Source organism: Pyrgilauda ruficollis, unplaced genomic scaffold (genome assembly GCF_017590135.1).
Source record: "Pyrgilauda ruficollis isolate IOZ18807 unplaced genomic scaffold, ASM1759013v1 scaffold46, whole genome shotgun sequence".
Classification (NCBI taxonomy): domain Eukaryota; kingdom Metazoa; phylum Chordata; class Aves; order Passeriformes; family Passeridae; genus Pyrgilauda; species Pyrgilauda ruficollis.
In genome coordinates, this window is record NW_024526155.1 from 4,071,096 (window position 1) to 4,085,543 (window position 14,448).

Genomic DNA, 14,448 nt, shown 5'->3' on the forward strand with positions numbered 1-14,448 from the left:
TGATAAAATTTTTTTTTTATTATTCACTTTTGAATTCTTTTACACTTTCCTGATTATTTTGTGTAAGGTGAAACTAGAACTGTTTAAAAGACATACACAAATCTAGTACATCAATAACCAGGTATTTCTTTTTGCTATACTATTCTCACAACCACGTGTGTGCTAGGCAATATAACCGTCACAGAAGCAAACTTTAGGCAGAATACTGGTCAGTAAAAACAAAGCGAAAAGAGCTACCAGATATACAGACAGGCTCGGTTCCACATTCACTACTGCATTTATCAAGCGCCAAGTATTAACTGCACAATTTGTTCAGCTAGTAGAGGGGAGTTTTAAAATCAGTGCATGAAATTCTCTTCAGCAGACAGATGGACAAACAGATGGATCCTATACCTAAGTGGAATGTGAAGGCAGGGGATGATACCACGGGACTGATAGGTGACTATTCCTAATCTTTTCCACTGCATTATTCACGCAACTCTTACTAGGTTTTGTTTAATGGGACATGTTTGAAACATGACAAGGTGAGGACGATGGGAGCTCAAATATTACAAGCATTACAGATGTGTAGGTCTGCATTCCAGTACAAGATGGGAAATCCTGAATATTTGAGCCAGTACTTGAGCCAGTTTCCTGGTACTACCAAAGAATGGCAGACAAGAGCTGAAGAATACAACAGCACTGGCAGCTCTCAAATGCCCAAGGAAGAAACCTGTCCTTGGTGAGCTGCAGGCCTCATCCACCATCCTGACATCACCAGGAACCAAAGAAAGGATAATGCATATGGGAGTCCAAAACTGCTTTAATGGAGTTTAAACAGGTGAAAGGGTCAAGGATGAACAGAGTCCAGTAGGAGAATAAAGTGAACTAAAAGATGGCTCAGTGGATTACTTAAGAGGTTTTCAGGATAAATTGAGAATGGGAATACCATGGAGATTTTGATTTACCTAAGAGTAAAGTAATGCAAAAGTGGCAGATCACTTCATGGTATCATTCAAACTAATAAGGCCATTCAAAAAATTGAATCTTCTCCTATTGCAAGTCCATGGCAGCGAACCAAGAGTTTTTACTACTGAAGAATATCTAAGTTGTAACTAGGTAAAAGTTATTGCTGTGGGAAGGGGCTTAGTCATGCATGTGGTATGAGCATGAAAGCACTTTGAGAAGTCAAACCCCAGTTATCTGCCAGTGTAAAGAGTTTGGAAATCAAGCCGCTAACTCCCCTGTTTCCCTCCTCCCCAAAACAAACCCCATCCCCAGAAAGACAGGATTGACAAAGTGAGCTTTTGACTGAAAGTGGTGCCTCAGACTCGGTTACAAATGTCTACAGAGTGTGCCTGTTCAACTACCTCATAGCAGTGTCCCTAACTGGAATGCCATACATTGGATTGTTTTCCTTCCATGCCCCAGTGTCACAATAGAATCTCTATAACTTTCTGTACAACTTTACAACAGAATTGTACTTCAACTATTTTGGTGCCAAATTAAGCTCGCCAGAGTTACATAATTGATGTCTACTTTTCTACCAATAAGAGTTTTGTAAAGTCAATTGCAATCACAAAACCCTTTATTATTATTATCATCACAGTGTTCAGTTAAAAATATAAACACGGTAATCGGAACTGTAAATGTTCAGAATAGGAAAGTTCGGAATGCCATTGGAATAACCGACCTCCGCTCTAGGTACACAAAACACCAACCAACCGGTTTTACCCCACAGACAGTTTTTGCTACGTTGAGGTTGTGAAAGTCAATGTACTATTCTTTTTGCTTGTCGCACAAAGGGATTATGTGTAGGATACAGGGTGACATTGAACATATAGTGAAGCGTGACAGCCATTAGTTCTCTCCCTCCCCAGCATCCCCTTCATCTCCCTGGTTTTCCGACGTCCATAGCTGTAAGGAAATACAAACACGTGTTTATGCTGGAAGCACAGTTAATTACAATTGTCAGGAAAGGGAAGACAGCGTAATTAGTAGTAGCTGTGCAATTTTCTCAGCTAAGAGCAATGCAGAACTGAACTTAATAGTAAAGCTGAAGAATAATAAACTAGAACATGAATAAAAGATAAGCAAGAAGCTAGCACAAGCCAGGAAGTTCCACATAAAACTGTTGAGAACAAACTCCACTCTGTGTTACAAAGGCATCTGAGTTTGTTACAGCAGTTAACAAGTGATTCGTAGTTTGAACAAGCAAGTCTAACTGGTCTGGTTACAAAAAGCATCGCAGTTAACACATGCAGTTAACGCCTCAGAAAAAGCTTTTAACGGCACAGAACCGCATTAGCTTTCAGATGCTGAGTCCCACTTCAGAGTGCAGCAGCCTAGAGTGCAGTGGTTTGCCCCATGGTACTCACAGTGAGGTTGTCCCTAAGCAGCTGCATGATCAGGGTGCTGTCTTTGTAGGACTCTTCATTCAGCGTGTCCAGCTCTGCTATCGCTTCATCAAATGCCTGAAAACATGAACACAGCCCTTTCACACTCAGCTTTCTGAAGTCACTTCTGCTTATACAGAGCTCAAAATCTGCCCCATTACTATCCACATTCTATAAAAATGCTTCTAGTATTTTTCTTTTCCACCACGAGAAGAAATGTAAAACAAAGTGAGCACCAGATCCTAGACAGCCAGGGGAAAACAGAAGTCTTCAGGGGTGTCCAGATAAAAGCCCAGAAAAACTTTACTAAATGTCAATACCAAATACTGAAGACGCAAGAGCACTCTATGTGTCATGCTGAAAAATGGCTCACATAGTTTCAAGTCAGGTTTAAGACAACACTTAAAAAAAAGAGACTTTCATTAAAAAGGAAGGTCTCCCTGGTCTAAATAAGCAGTGAAAGACAAAGGTACCATTACTTGAATGAGAATATATTTACATATATTGTGCATGAGTCAATAGACAAGAAAATGGAACACAACATTTTTCGACAGTGAGGAGGAAGGTTTCCAATTTCTTTTCAAAACAGCAGAGGAAATCAGGTATGTTCCACTAGAGATTAACAAAGCCATTCTTCCCATCCATCTGTTACACATGAAAATCAATACTGTGAGTCTGAGAGCCGTAACTGCTGTTTCTTCATTCAGGTTTCAAACAGATGTAAGCATTTGAACTAAAAAAAGCAAGAACAGCAGCAGCATTTTACAGCACAGCATCACTTCTTGCTACAAAGTCTTACTGAAATGCATATTAAGAACACAAAGATTCACCTAATGCCATGTTATTCAAGTTACTACCAGACAATTTTCACAGACACAAAAAGCTCTATTTAGAAGACTAATCCTATTTCAGGAAGAAGGCTAAGGAAAAAAAGACTGGCTATTTGTTTGCCACAACCCATCACAAAAGCTCTTTTTGGTCTCTGGAGAGAGAGGCACACATGCACATGGATAACAAGGACATTTAGGGCTACAAAGACTGGCACACAGACAACACTTCATGTACTGGCTAAGTGCTTCAATTTAAATAAATATTTCACTTTAGAATTGCTAAATTAATTCAAGTGTTTTCAATTTTGACACAAACACATTCTAAGAGAATTAGGTGGACATTAAAGAGGCAATTTGTCTTCCCTGTCACTGGAACAGCTGCAGTAGCAAATTAGCCTTACCCAAAGCTAAGCTAGTCCAGCAAACCAACTTACCTGAAAATATACTACAATGACAACCATTTAATGACAGCACTTTTAAGGAATTTGATATGAGAAAGCATAATCATCTACAAAGTGCTACTGTAACCATGTAATTACCTCCTCAGCCTCCACAAAAATTGGTGATATGAAGAGTCTGCTTACCGTCTTTGCCAGATTACAGGCTTTTTCAGGAGAATTTAGGATCTCATAGTAGAAGACAGAGAAATTTAGAGCCAAACCGAGTCGAATGGGGTGTGTTGGCTGCATCTCTTTCTTGCTAATTTCAAATGCCTCCTGATAAGCTTGCTGGGAGTTCGCTACCGTTGCTGCAAGAAGCAATTACAACCACATAAATACACAGTACATCTCTCTACTTCATGGAGGAAGCAATTATTCTCAGCCTAGACCACCATGCCATCAGAAATTCATACAATTACCTATGCACAGACACTTCTTTCAATGTTTTTACATGCAAAAGCCTTCCACTTGCTGAACAATTAATGCTGAAATAGATTTTTTAATAGAAACTTAAAAGAAAATTTACTCAACAAATTCCAAACACTCTGAATGGACACAAACACTACTTAAGTGTTCTGGTTTCAAACATTCATTTCCAGCCCAGCTGAAGAAGTCAGTGTTATCAATAATAAATGCAGACAAAACCATATGGGGAAGAAGAGGTAACTAAACTGCTACACTTAGGTCATGAACTTTGTATTTCAGGTTGGGGTTTCAGGGCAAAGCCAACAGTCCCTTCCTGGCTAATGAGTAACAATAAGCTCTGTACTGACATCAAGCTAAGTGTGTAAGACATGGACTACATCAGACACTCACAGGATTCAGACAGTCCAGCACTGCTTTCCCATTTCAGAATTTATTACTTTAGAACCCAGGAACCCAATATCCCATATTTGTATGGAGAAAGTTTGCAAACAGTGAAGACTTGAGCTGAATTCCTAATTTAAAATGAGATCAAACAAACTAAGCATTTTCTGAATGAGAAAGAAACCTACATTCTCCAGGAAAATGATTTTACACTGCCACATATGCTTGAAAACTAGCTACTGTGGTCAGAGGCTGCAAGCACAGTTTGACTGCATTGATGAACATCTGTCAAACACTTTTAATTTCAGTGAAGTCTTTCTCCAAAAGTGACTTGCACTGCACCTATCTTCATAACTACAGAGCAGCAGTGAAAAAAAATAAATACATGATGTTGGGGAAAAGAATACAAGTGGGTTTTATACTTGATTCTGCTTGGCCCACAGAGAGAGATTTTATTTCTACTTACTTTGCTTATTGTCCCCAGATGCCACCTCAGAGAGGTATCTGTAGTAATCACCTTTCATTTTCAAATAGAAGACCTTGCTTTCAGGCTGCGTGGCATTGACAATAAGGTATTTATCCAGGAGTTCCTGAGAAAGATTAAAAAAAAGTGGTGTTTCCTGAGTCATAAAAATAATGTCTGAAACAGAGCCTTTGTTACAATGGTGAGCATGAACTGTTCAAACAGTAACAATGACTTCTGTCATGACTTAGGTAGACTCATGTCTTAATCTCTTTGCCTACTGCTGTCTAAACTCTGGGAAAAAAAGATAAACTACTTGTAGCCTAATCTATGGAGAGCTGAAAATGTGCTATGTTGGTCCTACCCACAATTCCCTCCTGCAGGATCTGAAGGCTATCAGGGCTTAAGCCTGCTGATGCAAACCCACATCCATGACCAAACTAAATGAAAAGCAGCAGCTGGAAATTAGCACATCTGGTCACTTTTGCTGCCACAAATGTGAATTCTATGCAGAGCTATGAAATTGTCCACAATAAACTGATTCTATCTCCAACTTCAGCTGAAAAGTTTGACAGTGGCACAGGCAGCACATGTACACTCAGAAAGAGATGCAAAGATTGACTGCACTGACAGCATCTGCTCCTGACTGATCTTAAGCAAATGCAATAACAATAAAAGGAATCCCTCTTGTCTGAGTGAAAGAAAGAGCAAAATCAGTCCGAAAACTACACACCTTCTCCATGAAAAAAAAGTACAAAACAAAACTCAGGACATCAGCATTCATTAATTAAGGAATTTAAACAGCAGGCCTTTTAGCAGGACTCATGTCAGTGCCCCAGATCTAAATTTGTTTTCATGGTGAACTCCCTCCAGCCAGCACCCAGGGGTCTTCAACATGGTCTTGTTTGCTTTTTGCTGCTAAAAAAAATACTCTTTTATAACAAATTCCCTCAGAAGCAAGCCAAATGACTTAGCTCCATTCTAGGAGCTAGAATTGGACCCAAGTATGTAGCTATGCAAAATTATTCCCCTGCTAAGGTGCTGCAGTGTCTACAGCACTACTGAAATTCCTTAAGCCTCTCTGAAGAATGCTGCAGTACTAACTACTGTTATTTTTGCTGTTGGATTATTACCAGAACATCATTGCAGATATCCTGCAATTCAGCCTCAATTTTCTCACGATATTCTTTTCCCATCTGCTGTTTCTTCTCGTTTCTCTCTGTTTTCTGTTCGATGCTGGAAATCACACGCCAGGACGAGCGGCGGGCACCGACCACGTTCTTGTAGGCCACGGAGAGGAGATTCCTTTCTTCATTGGACAGTTCATGTCCCTGCTCAGTGACAGCCTTCATAGCAGCAGCCATGTCATCGTAGCGCTCGGCCTGCTCAGCCAGCTTGGCTTTCTGTACCAACTCACTTTTATCCATGGCTGTCCTGCAATGAGCGAGGAATAAAAAGAGAGAAAAATGTCTCGATGGTCTGCACTGGGAAAGTTCATGCTGAAGCAGATCTTACAGTCAGTAATAAAAGGGAAATCAACTGTAATAAAGTAATACAAAGGGCTTCTTTTAAAAAATGTATTTGACCTTTTGCCAAATGTGTGTCATTTCCATGTGTAAATGACTAATGACAATCCTGAAGATACGAAAGCATCATTCTTCAAAATGCAGCAAAAGTCATATTGGCATTAAGCACAGCCCTATGTGAAGCTCTCCTCTTTACCAACCACAGCTCACTCAACTGGGGAGATATTAACCAAGAAACCACCAGGTTGCTGGGGCTTTTTCAGGTTTGTTTGTTTGTTGTTGCCTGTTTCCCTCCACTGCAGTACAAGAGCAACTGCTTAGGAGCACTGAAGCACTGGACAGCTCCTTCTGACACTGAAGATTTTTGGCAAGTTAGAGGAGATGTTTCTGTGGGTTTACATAAACCATGCCCAGGAAAGCTGTAGTGTTGGCAACTATGGAAAGTAAATTTAAAATGTTCTGCCAGAAAATAACGTGGGTTATTTTACATATGCATTGACATACACACAATGGACGACTCTACACAGCTAGGGTGGCTGCAGTCTCAGGTTTTCAAGACCTTTTAAATAACATTGACATTCATAAAATCTGAATGGGACGTGGCCCACACAATGGTCACTACTACAAAACAGACTGCTTATATGGAATCAGCTTGTTTATAATTTCTGATAATGCAGTTTAGCAACCAAAGCTGTGAAAGCACGTCACATGGCCACAGGGTCACTGAAAAGCTCATGCCAGGGAGAATGAATAAACCACCCAGGGCCAGGTTCACAGGAGAAAGTAAAGAAGCTTCTTTGCCTTTATCAAAATGGACCTCAATACTTCACAAACTTACAGACAACCCAAATTAATCCATAAAATTTCTCCAGGTGTGCAGGTTCACTTTTGGACACATCCAGAAATGTTATTCTCATCAGTACCGAGCAATAACTATCCTCTCCCAAATCCTAATCAGGGCTCTCACTGTCTAGGTAAGCTGTCAGGTTGAGACTTACAGCCTAAAAACCACATCTAAAAAATAAAAGCCAAACAAGAACAGTAAGTTTACATTTGTATTTCACAGACTTCTGTTCATTACAGAAGCACCTACAGTCCTATTAGAAAGAATCAAGATGCTGAAAGAGATTGCTGCAGCCTTTTTCCTGGCTCTCATCTTTGAAGATTCCAGTCTGACAGGCTTCTGATGGAGAACATCTTGCACACACTGCTCAGCTTGTATTTTACTCCAAGGATCACCTACCACACCATTACAGAGGAAAACCAGTCCCCTGTACCAAATCCTCAAACAGGACAATGAGACACAGACCCAAATTCCAATTGTGATACATTCCCAAATTCACACACTGCTAAGGATGAGTCCTAAGTACAAAATTATTTTGAGATGAGCACATTCTGTATCTCCAGCTGAAGATACTCCACTTTAGCAAAAAAAAAAAAAAAAAGAATCATCCAGGATTATCAAGTCAAACATTGTTATTTCACATAAAAGTTCCTGAAGTAAACCCAGCAACTAAATGTACCTGCTCTGTATCTGCAAGTCACACTCCTGCTTGTGTTTGATCCTTTGTAGATTCTAATACATCCATCTTCGTAAGGCACTCAAAGAAAGGACATGGAATACTACAACCAGCCTCCTAGAAAGGGATCTTTTACTGGTAAGTGAAGTTTGGCTCTGGTTCAGCTCCATTTCAAGTGCTGTGTTTAAACCATTGGATTCTGGGACCTATTGAAAGGTGCCACACAGACTTCAGATCAAAGCCCTCAAATTTGTTTTCATGACAGGGTGACTGTGGGCAGCAGTGTGACAACTTGTGGTAAGGCATGATTCATTTGGTTCTCTGTTCCCCAGTAAGCTTTTACCCTGGGGATATTACCATTGGTTTCCACAGGCTTATCAAACAGCTAGCTCCTGATGATGGAAAAGGTTAAGTGGGATTTGTGGTGTGCTTTGCTTCTTCCTACTTTAAAGGCTATCACAGCACCAATGCAGAACAAGCCCAAGGAAATCATCAGACCATTTCCCCTTGAGACAATCTATCCCACTTTTCCCTGTTGAGTCTATCAAACCTTGTAAACCATTCTCTGAACTCAGTACTATTTGCAGACTGTGTGCTCAAGGCAGGAAGTAATTTCTGAGTGGTATTTCTCTAGTCACTCGCTAAAATCTGAACATGTGCAAAGTACACCTGAAGAATGCTTTTTACATTACAAGAGCCAACTTTAAAAAACAAGACATTGAAACTAAACAGTTTCAGAGCACTTTTAGTTTCTTCACTGTCTGCACAGCTTCTAGAAGTATTTCTACTGCAAACATCTTATCTTCTCCTCTTCTTCTCATGGAATGTGATTGTTACGTGGAAGCAGCCTGCTTGTTGAAATGCAGAGGCAAGTAGCTCCAACTGAGTTTACATTTTGTCATTGAAAAGTCACTTAGTTTTATCTTTGATCTCCACTTTGCCAATAGTGTTCTAATCTGTAGACAAGTCATCTGTGCAGAATTCTGTTTACAAACAATATAGTTTAGTTTTGAAAGGGTGCAGAGTTTGTTTTATCAAGCTCACTGACATATTTATATTTAGATGCAAGACAGTTCACAGGAGTCAATCAGTTCATATAAGGACACATGAAGGAAATCACAAAGGGAACTGCACATGAAGGAAAACACGGGGGCACAAAGACCTAATGGATAAAAGAGGTCCAGAAACCAGTTTAGCATATCAATCATACAAGTAAAATACCAGCACAAAGATTAGAATGTTGCTTCCCATCAAGCAACTTTCCTCAGCAATGTAACTAATTTATGCACATGAAAGTAATTTATGCATATATGAAACTCAAACTCATCACTAAAGATGGAGCTCCTGAGTACTTCACTGGCTTAGTTTTGACACAAGAATTCAGTATACAGAGGCTTGAGTTTAGTTAATTTGTGTTAATATCTGTACTGTTAGTAGGCTTGCTATGAAACACAAGTATTATTCAGTAACACAGATTTAAGAGAACTTAAATGCAGTAAGAAAATCATTGCCCACACCAAAATATCTGCCAATGACAGTAAGCCTACCATTACTTCCTTCCCAGGATGCTGTATAAAGGAATACTTAAAATCCTCATATGATTCTCCATTGCTTACCTTGTTAGAAGCTTGGAGAGAGCTTTGCAGAGCTATGCTGGCTTGAGCTCCAAAAGAGGGAAGTGTTTGCCAGAAGGAAAAAAGATACAAGGAAAGGAGTGATGTTTGAAAAGGCAAAGAAGCAACTATCAGTTATAACTGGTCCCTCCCAGAGAGGAGATGAAAGCCACACTCTAACAATGGACCAGTGTGCCACAGTCTGAAACAAGCAAAGCCTAGAGCTAAAAATACACCTAGGCCACACACAGAAGCCATCTACCAAAGGTTACCTGCAGCTAGGAGCAAAACACACAGAGGTGATGAACAGGAGGCTGACAGGAATGGTCTATTCTAGCACTGATAAAGCCATGCCATGGTGGCAAAGGGAAAAGAGGGAAGATGGAAAAAGGAGCAGAGACGTGCAGATCACAGCCATGGAGGAGTCCTGAAAGTTGCCTGTTCTAAGCAGAAGATTCTGATATTAGATGCATTAACACAGTTCAAATTCTTAAGACACTGTCTTCTTAAGAATCTGTCCAACACAACTCAGCAGCCCTCAAAAAAGAAGTGGCTGGACATCCAAAATAATGAATGCCAACCACTGCCCAGCAGTCACAGCCATTAGCACCAGCTGCCAGAAATCTCAATCTCCTGAAGTCCCACACTCATAATGTCATTTTTTTACTATTTTTTCCCCTCTATCTCCCATACAGCCTAGAGCTCTTTCAATCTCTCTTACAAATGCAGAAGAGCATGTATGCAGGGCACTGTGCTTACTCACACTCCAGAAAAGCTTTTACACCTGTGTAGACAAGACTGAAACATATCACAAAGCACCAAAGGTAAAGGTCAGGATCTGTAAAACTCATTAGTACGTAGCTGCCTGCATCTTTCAGTAGAAGATGCAGTGAGAAGGGGACAGCGTGGCCAGCCTGGGAACAGCACCTGGAGTTAGTACACCCATGGATCTTTCAAGAGTGGATGGACACACAGAACTGGAGGTTTACACCCCATTACAGCTGAGGAGTGAAACATGCAGCTTCAGAAGACTGTGGGATTTTGAGAACTACAGCTTACTACTTAGCACTTATTCCATCTGCTCTGTAGCCTTTATTGGTTCCCATTTCTATGGACTCTTAGGACAAAGCCAAAACGCATCAGAACTAACTGTGCTTAAAGTCTGTAAAAATCAAATGAAAACTGACACTGAAAATAATCTGGCTTATATAACATATCGAACTGACAGGACAATGCTAATAAGCTTACGTTGGTCTGAAGTCTGCTGCTCTTGATGACCTGTTCTTCTGATGCTAATTAAGTCATCGATTTTTGTGTACTGTTTTTCTCTCTACAGCAAGCATGAGAATCTATCAGACCAACACTTCCACTTTGTAGAAAAGAACTGGTAAGAAAACAGCGCAGTTTTGGTTTGACATACTGGTCCCTAACGAGTTGAGCAGAGCTGCAGGTTAACAGACCTGCATATTTCACTGTGAGAAAGGAATACAAAACGAGGTTGGGTGAAATGGGAGGCAATCACACTTCCCAGTCACAAGCTCTGTAAGTCCACTCAAATTCTAACAGAAAAAGCAGCAGACCGGTACAGAATTTGCAGTTCAACATTCCAACAATATGTGAACACACCTTATTTGATTTCTGGACAGACAATTCATTCTGAAAATAAACATTCACTTGAGATGAGTGGTATCTCAAATTACAGTTCTATAACCACAGAGAGTAAGAGCTCTGGGGACATTATTTCTAAAATAAACAGAAAATCATTCTCCACCATTCAGGTACACACATGCTGACACAAGTACCTGCATGATGGGCATGGCATTCCCTGTCAACTGGACAGTGCTTCCAACATTTATTTCTTACAGAAAATGGAGTGCAACTCTTTCAGGTGAGTGCAAGAAACCTTCCTTGCTTTCCTGCAGTATTTGGCATTTGATTTTATTAGTTGTGTTTCTCTGGATGGTTCCCTCAAAGGCTACCATGGGTTGTTAAATAACTGATTAGAAAATGAATGGCTTTGGTAAAATCTGAACAGCAAAATCTTCCCGTCAGAAGCCTGGGTATAACAAGTTCAGTAAAATATCCTGCGAACATAATGAGGGAAAAAGGAACATGACTTCACAGCTGTGATATTCTTGCTGACCTTGTGCAGCACATAACTTCAACCTCCTCTGCATCTACCCTGGCCTTCGGCTCAAATCTCTATGCAAATGTTGAGATAAAATTAACATTCTATAAAGCCATGCCTCACCCTGCTCTGGCCATCTGCTGCCATCATTACTTGTTGCTTCACAAAATTGAATAAAATTACACTCAATGGTTTTCAGCCTCCATAGAGAATTACAAAATGCCTATGACCACTACCAGCAGCATGTGGGGACACTGATATTATACGGACATCTTACATTTAGTGAGAGCAGCCTTGTTCTTCCTAATGCCAGGCTGAAAAGCAGAGCTCTGCTCCTGCCTATGGCCCTTGCTCAGGACAGCTGCAGGTGGAGACACGCTGGCACTTCCATAGCACAACATCCCCACATGGCAACACCTTTTTATTCCAACCAGTAGAATTGTTTTTGGCTAGAATCCAGGTGGAAATTGTGAGTAAACCCAAAATAACTTCCCCCAGGCATAAAGTTCATGCCAAACTAATGTATTCATATCACAGGTAAATCACTTTTGTTAATATTAAACTGACAGTATTTATATTACAGGGTGGGGCAAGAAATGTGGCCATATAACAGACACACTACTGTAATGCCTGGTATTAGGATACCACACGGATCAGAGTAGGAGCTTTTACCTCATTAACCAAATAATTATTTACTGAGCTCCTCCTCATCCGAGTTTATTCACATGCATCACAAAAAGCTGCATACTGGCACAGGCCTGCTCAGGAAAAAATAAAACGACTCAACATCAAAATAGCAGAGATCAGAACATGCGGTACTGACATAATGAGGTTGAGAAAACTGCACCAGGCCCATCTGTGCAACGAGTCTATCACTTTATTGGTACCCATTTAATAAACAAAATATGATACAGGGGATATTTTTTGCAGTCCTTTAATATGAAGGGAGAAAAAGGCACTTGTGTCCTTGTTTTCTTTTCTAGACCAGATTGTATCTCATTATTGCTTTAAAATAAAAGTAAGCTCATCTTTTTACATATAAAAGTATTACAATTTCTGGCTGAGGCGTTCTGTGTGTAAAACACAAATATTCCTACAGCCACTGAAGATACAGAACATTACAAACACTGCCAAAGTCTCTGATATTCTTCCATGGGAATTTAGCTTTTATGGTGCTGCATGATGTGTTTTTTGTTTTCATATCACTGGAAAATGTATTTTAACTATTAATAAGAAATCTATCTGAAAACAACCAATTTATATTGTGATCTTTGTGTGAGATGCATTTATGCCAATACAGTGATTGTGTGCCACTGTTATTTCAACATCCCAATTAATACCTGGTTGTACCTACCTCAAACAAAACCCATAGCCGCTAGATCTGGGCTACTGCCCAGCCTTTTTGTAGGCTGGGACCAGCTTGAACCAACCTTCTTTCCCTGTGGAGTCCTCCCTAAACGCATCTCTATTCCCAAAGGGACACGAATGATCAAAATCGGGAAATAACAAACGCATTTTGTTCCCTTCTAAAGCGTTCATACATGGCCATGAGCACCTACGTGTGCCGGCTCACGGGCACGGCCCCGGCAGCTGCGCTCTCCCGGGCTGGGCACGGAGCTCCCGGCTCCGGGCAGCCCGAGGCGGGCCCAGCCGTGCCGCGCTGCGGGCCCCGGGCGCGCAGCCCTTCCTGCCGGGCGGGCCCAGGTGAGCGCGGCCGCGCCCCGGGCACCGAGTGACTCACCGGGGCGGGGCAGCGCCGGGCGCTCGGCGAGGGGCGGCGCCGCCCGCCCGGGCCCGCCGGGCGAGGGTCACACCGTTACCCGGCCGGGGGGACGCGGGACCGGGGAGGCAGAACCGGGGACCCTCCCGCGGGGACCCCCGCACGGCGCGCCCGCCGCGGCCTGCGGCTCCCCGCGCGGGGTGGAGCGGAGCGGAGCGGGCCGGGGCGGGCGGGGGCAGGCCGGGGCGGGCTGCCCCGCGGGTCGCGATGCCGATGCCCCGCGATGCCGATGCCCACCCCGATGGCGGCCGCGGGCCCTCACCTGGCGGCGCGCGCGGATCCCACGGGCGGAGGCGACGGGAGCGGCGGCCGCTCGCACGGACACGCGCACACACCCTGCGGCGCTCGGCCCCGCTTCCGCCGCGCGACACGCCCCTTCCGGCGCCAGGGGGCGCCACCGCCCCGCGCGCCGCCCCAGCGGGACGGTCGCCATGGCGACGGGGCCCATCCCGCCCGGCCCGGCCCGGCCCGGCCCCGGGGCTGAGCGGGGCCCGCCCGCCGTGTGAGCGCACCCCGAGCGGGGAGAGCCCCCGAGACACGGCCCGTGGTGCGCTCACACGTCGGCACCCGGCGCGCTGAGCGCTCTTTGTCTCCGCGGAGCTCGCTGGTGCCGCAGGAAGCGCTGGGGTGGGAGTCCCGCGGAGGGGGTGCTGCGGCCTGCAAGTGCGGCAGTTTCTCCGGCAACAAAAGAAACGGTTTCTGGTTTTCTTGACATTTCGCGCTGCTGTTCTTTGGCCGGACCTCACGGTAGTCACAGAATCACAGAATTGGTTAGGTCGAAAAAGACCTCTAAAATGACCGAGTCCGACCTGTGACTGAGCACCCCCGTGGCAGCTGGAGCATGGCACGGAGTGCTGCACCCGCTCTCAAACAGCACCAGGGACTGTGACTGCGCTCCTCCCTGAGCACACCATTCCAAAGGGACGTATCCTCGGAAAACAGGCAGTGCGGTTATTCTGTGCACCC

At 43.1% G+C, this 14,448-nt stretch overlaps 1 protein-coding gene across 1 annotated transcript; it reads right to left on the reverse strand.

Annotated features, from left to right (window-relative positions):
• YWHAB (tyrosine 3-monooxygenase/tryptophan 5-monooxygenase activation protein beta) lies at positions 1-13,853 on the reverse strand. Its single transcript, XM_041478853.1, has 6 exons — positions 13,745-13,853; positions 6,049-6,349; positions 4,919-5,042; positions 3,790-3,953; positions 2,358-2,453; positions 1-1,896 (listed from the first exon to the last, which is right to left on the reverse strand). Exons 2-6 carry the CDS (start codon positions 6,340-6,342, stop codon positions 1,840-1,842), a joined length of 735 nt encoding a protein of 244 aa, XP_041334787.1. The 5' UTR covers positions 6,343-6,349; positions 13,745-13,853; the 3' UTR covers positions 1-1,839.
• Between the last annotated feature and the right edge of the window lie 595 nt (positions 13,854-14,448).

Bases quoted from the DNA above. Each gene is read 5' to 3' on its own strand.
- YWHAB (XM_041478853.1), bottom strand. From the start codon at position 6,342: ATGGATAAAAGTGAGTTGGTACAGAAAGCCAAGCTGGCTGAGCAGGCC. The intron at 5,043-6,048 runs GTAATAATCCAA...AATCTTTCTCAG, and splicing joins ATATCTGCAATGATGTTCTG to GAACTCCTGGATAAATACCT. The intron at 2,454-3,789 runs GTAAGCAGACTC...TCATGTTTTCAG, and splicing joins CCTGTAATCTGGCAAAGACG to GCATTTGATGAAGCGATAGC.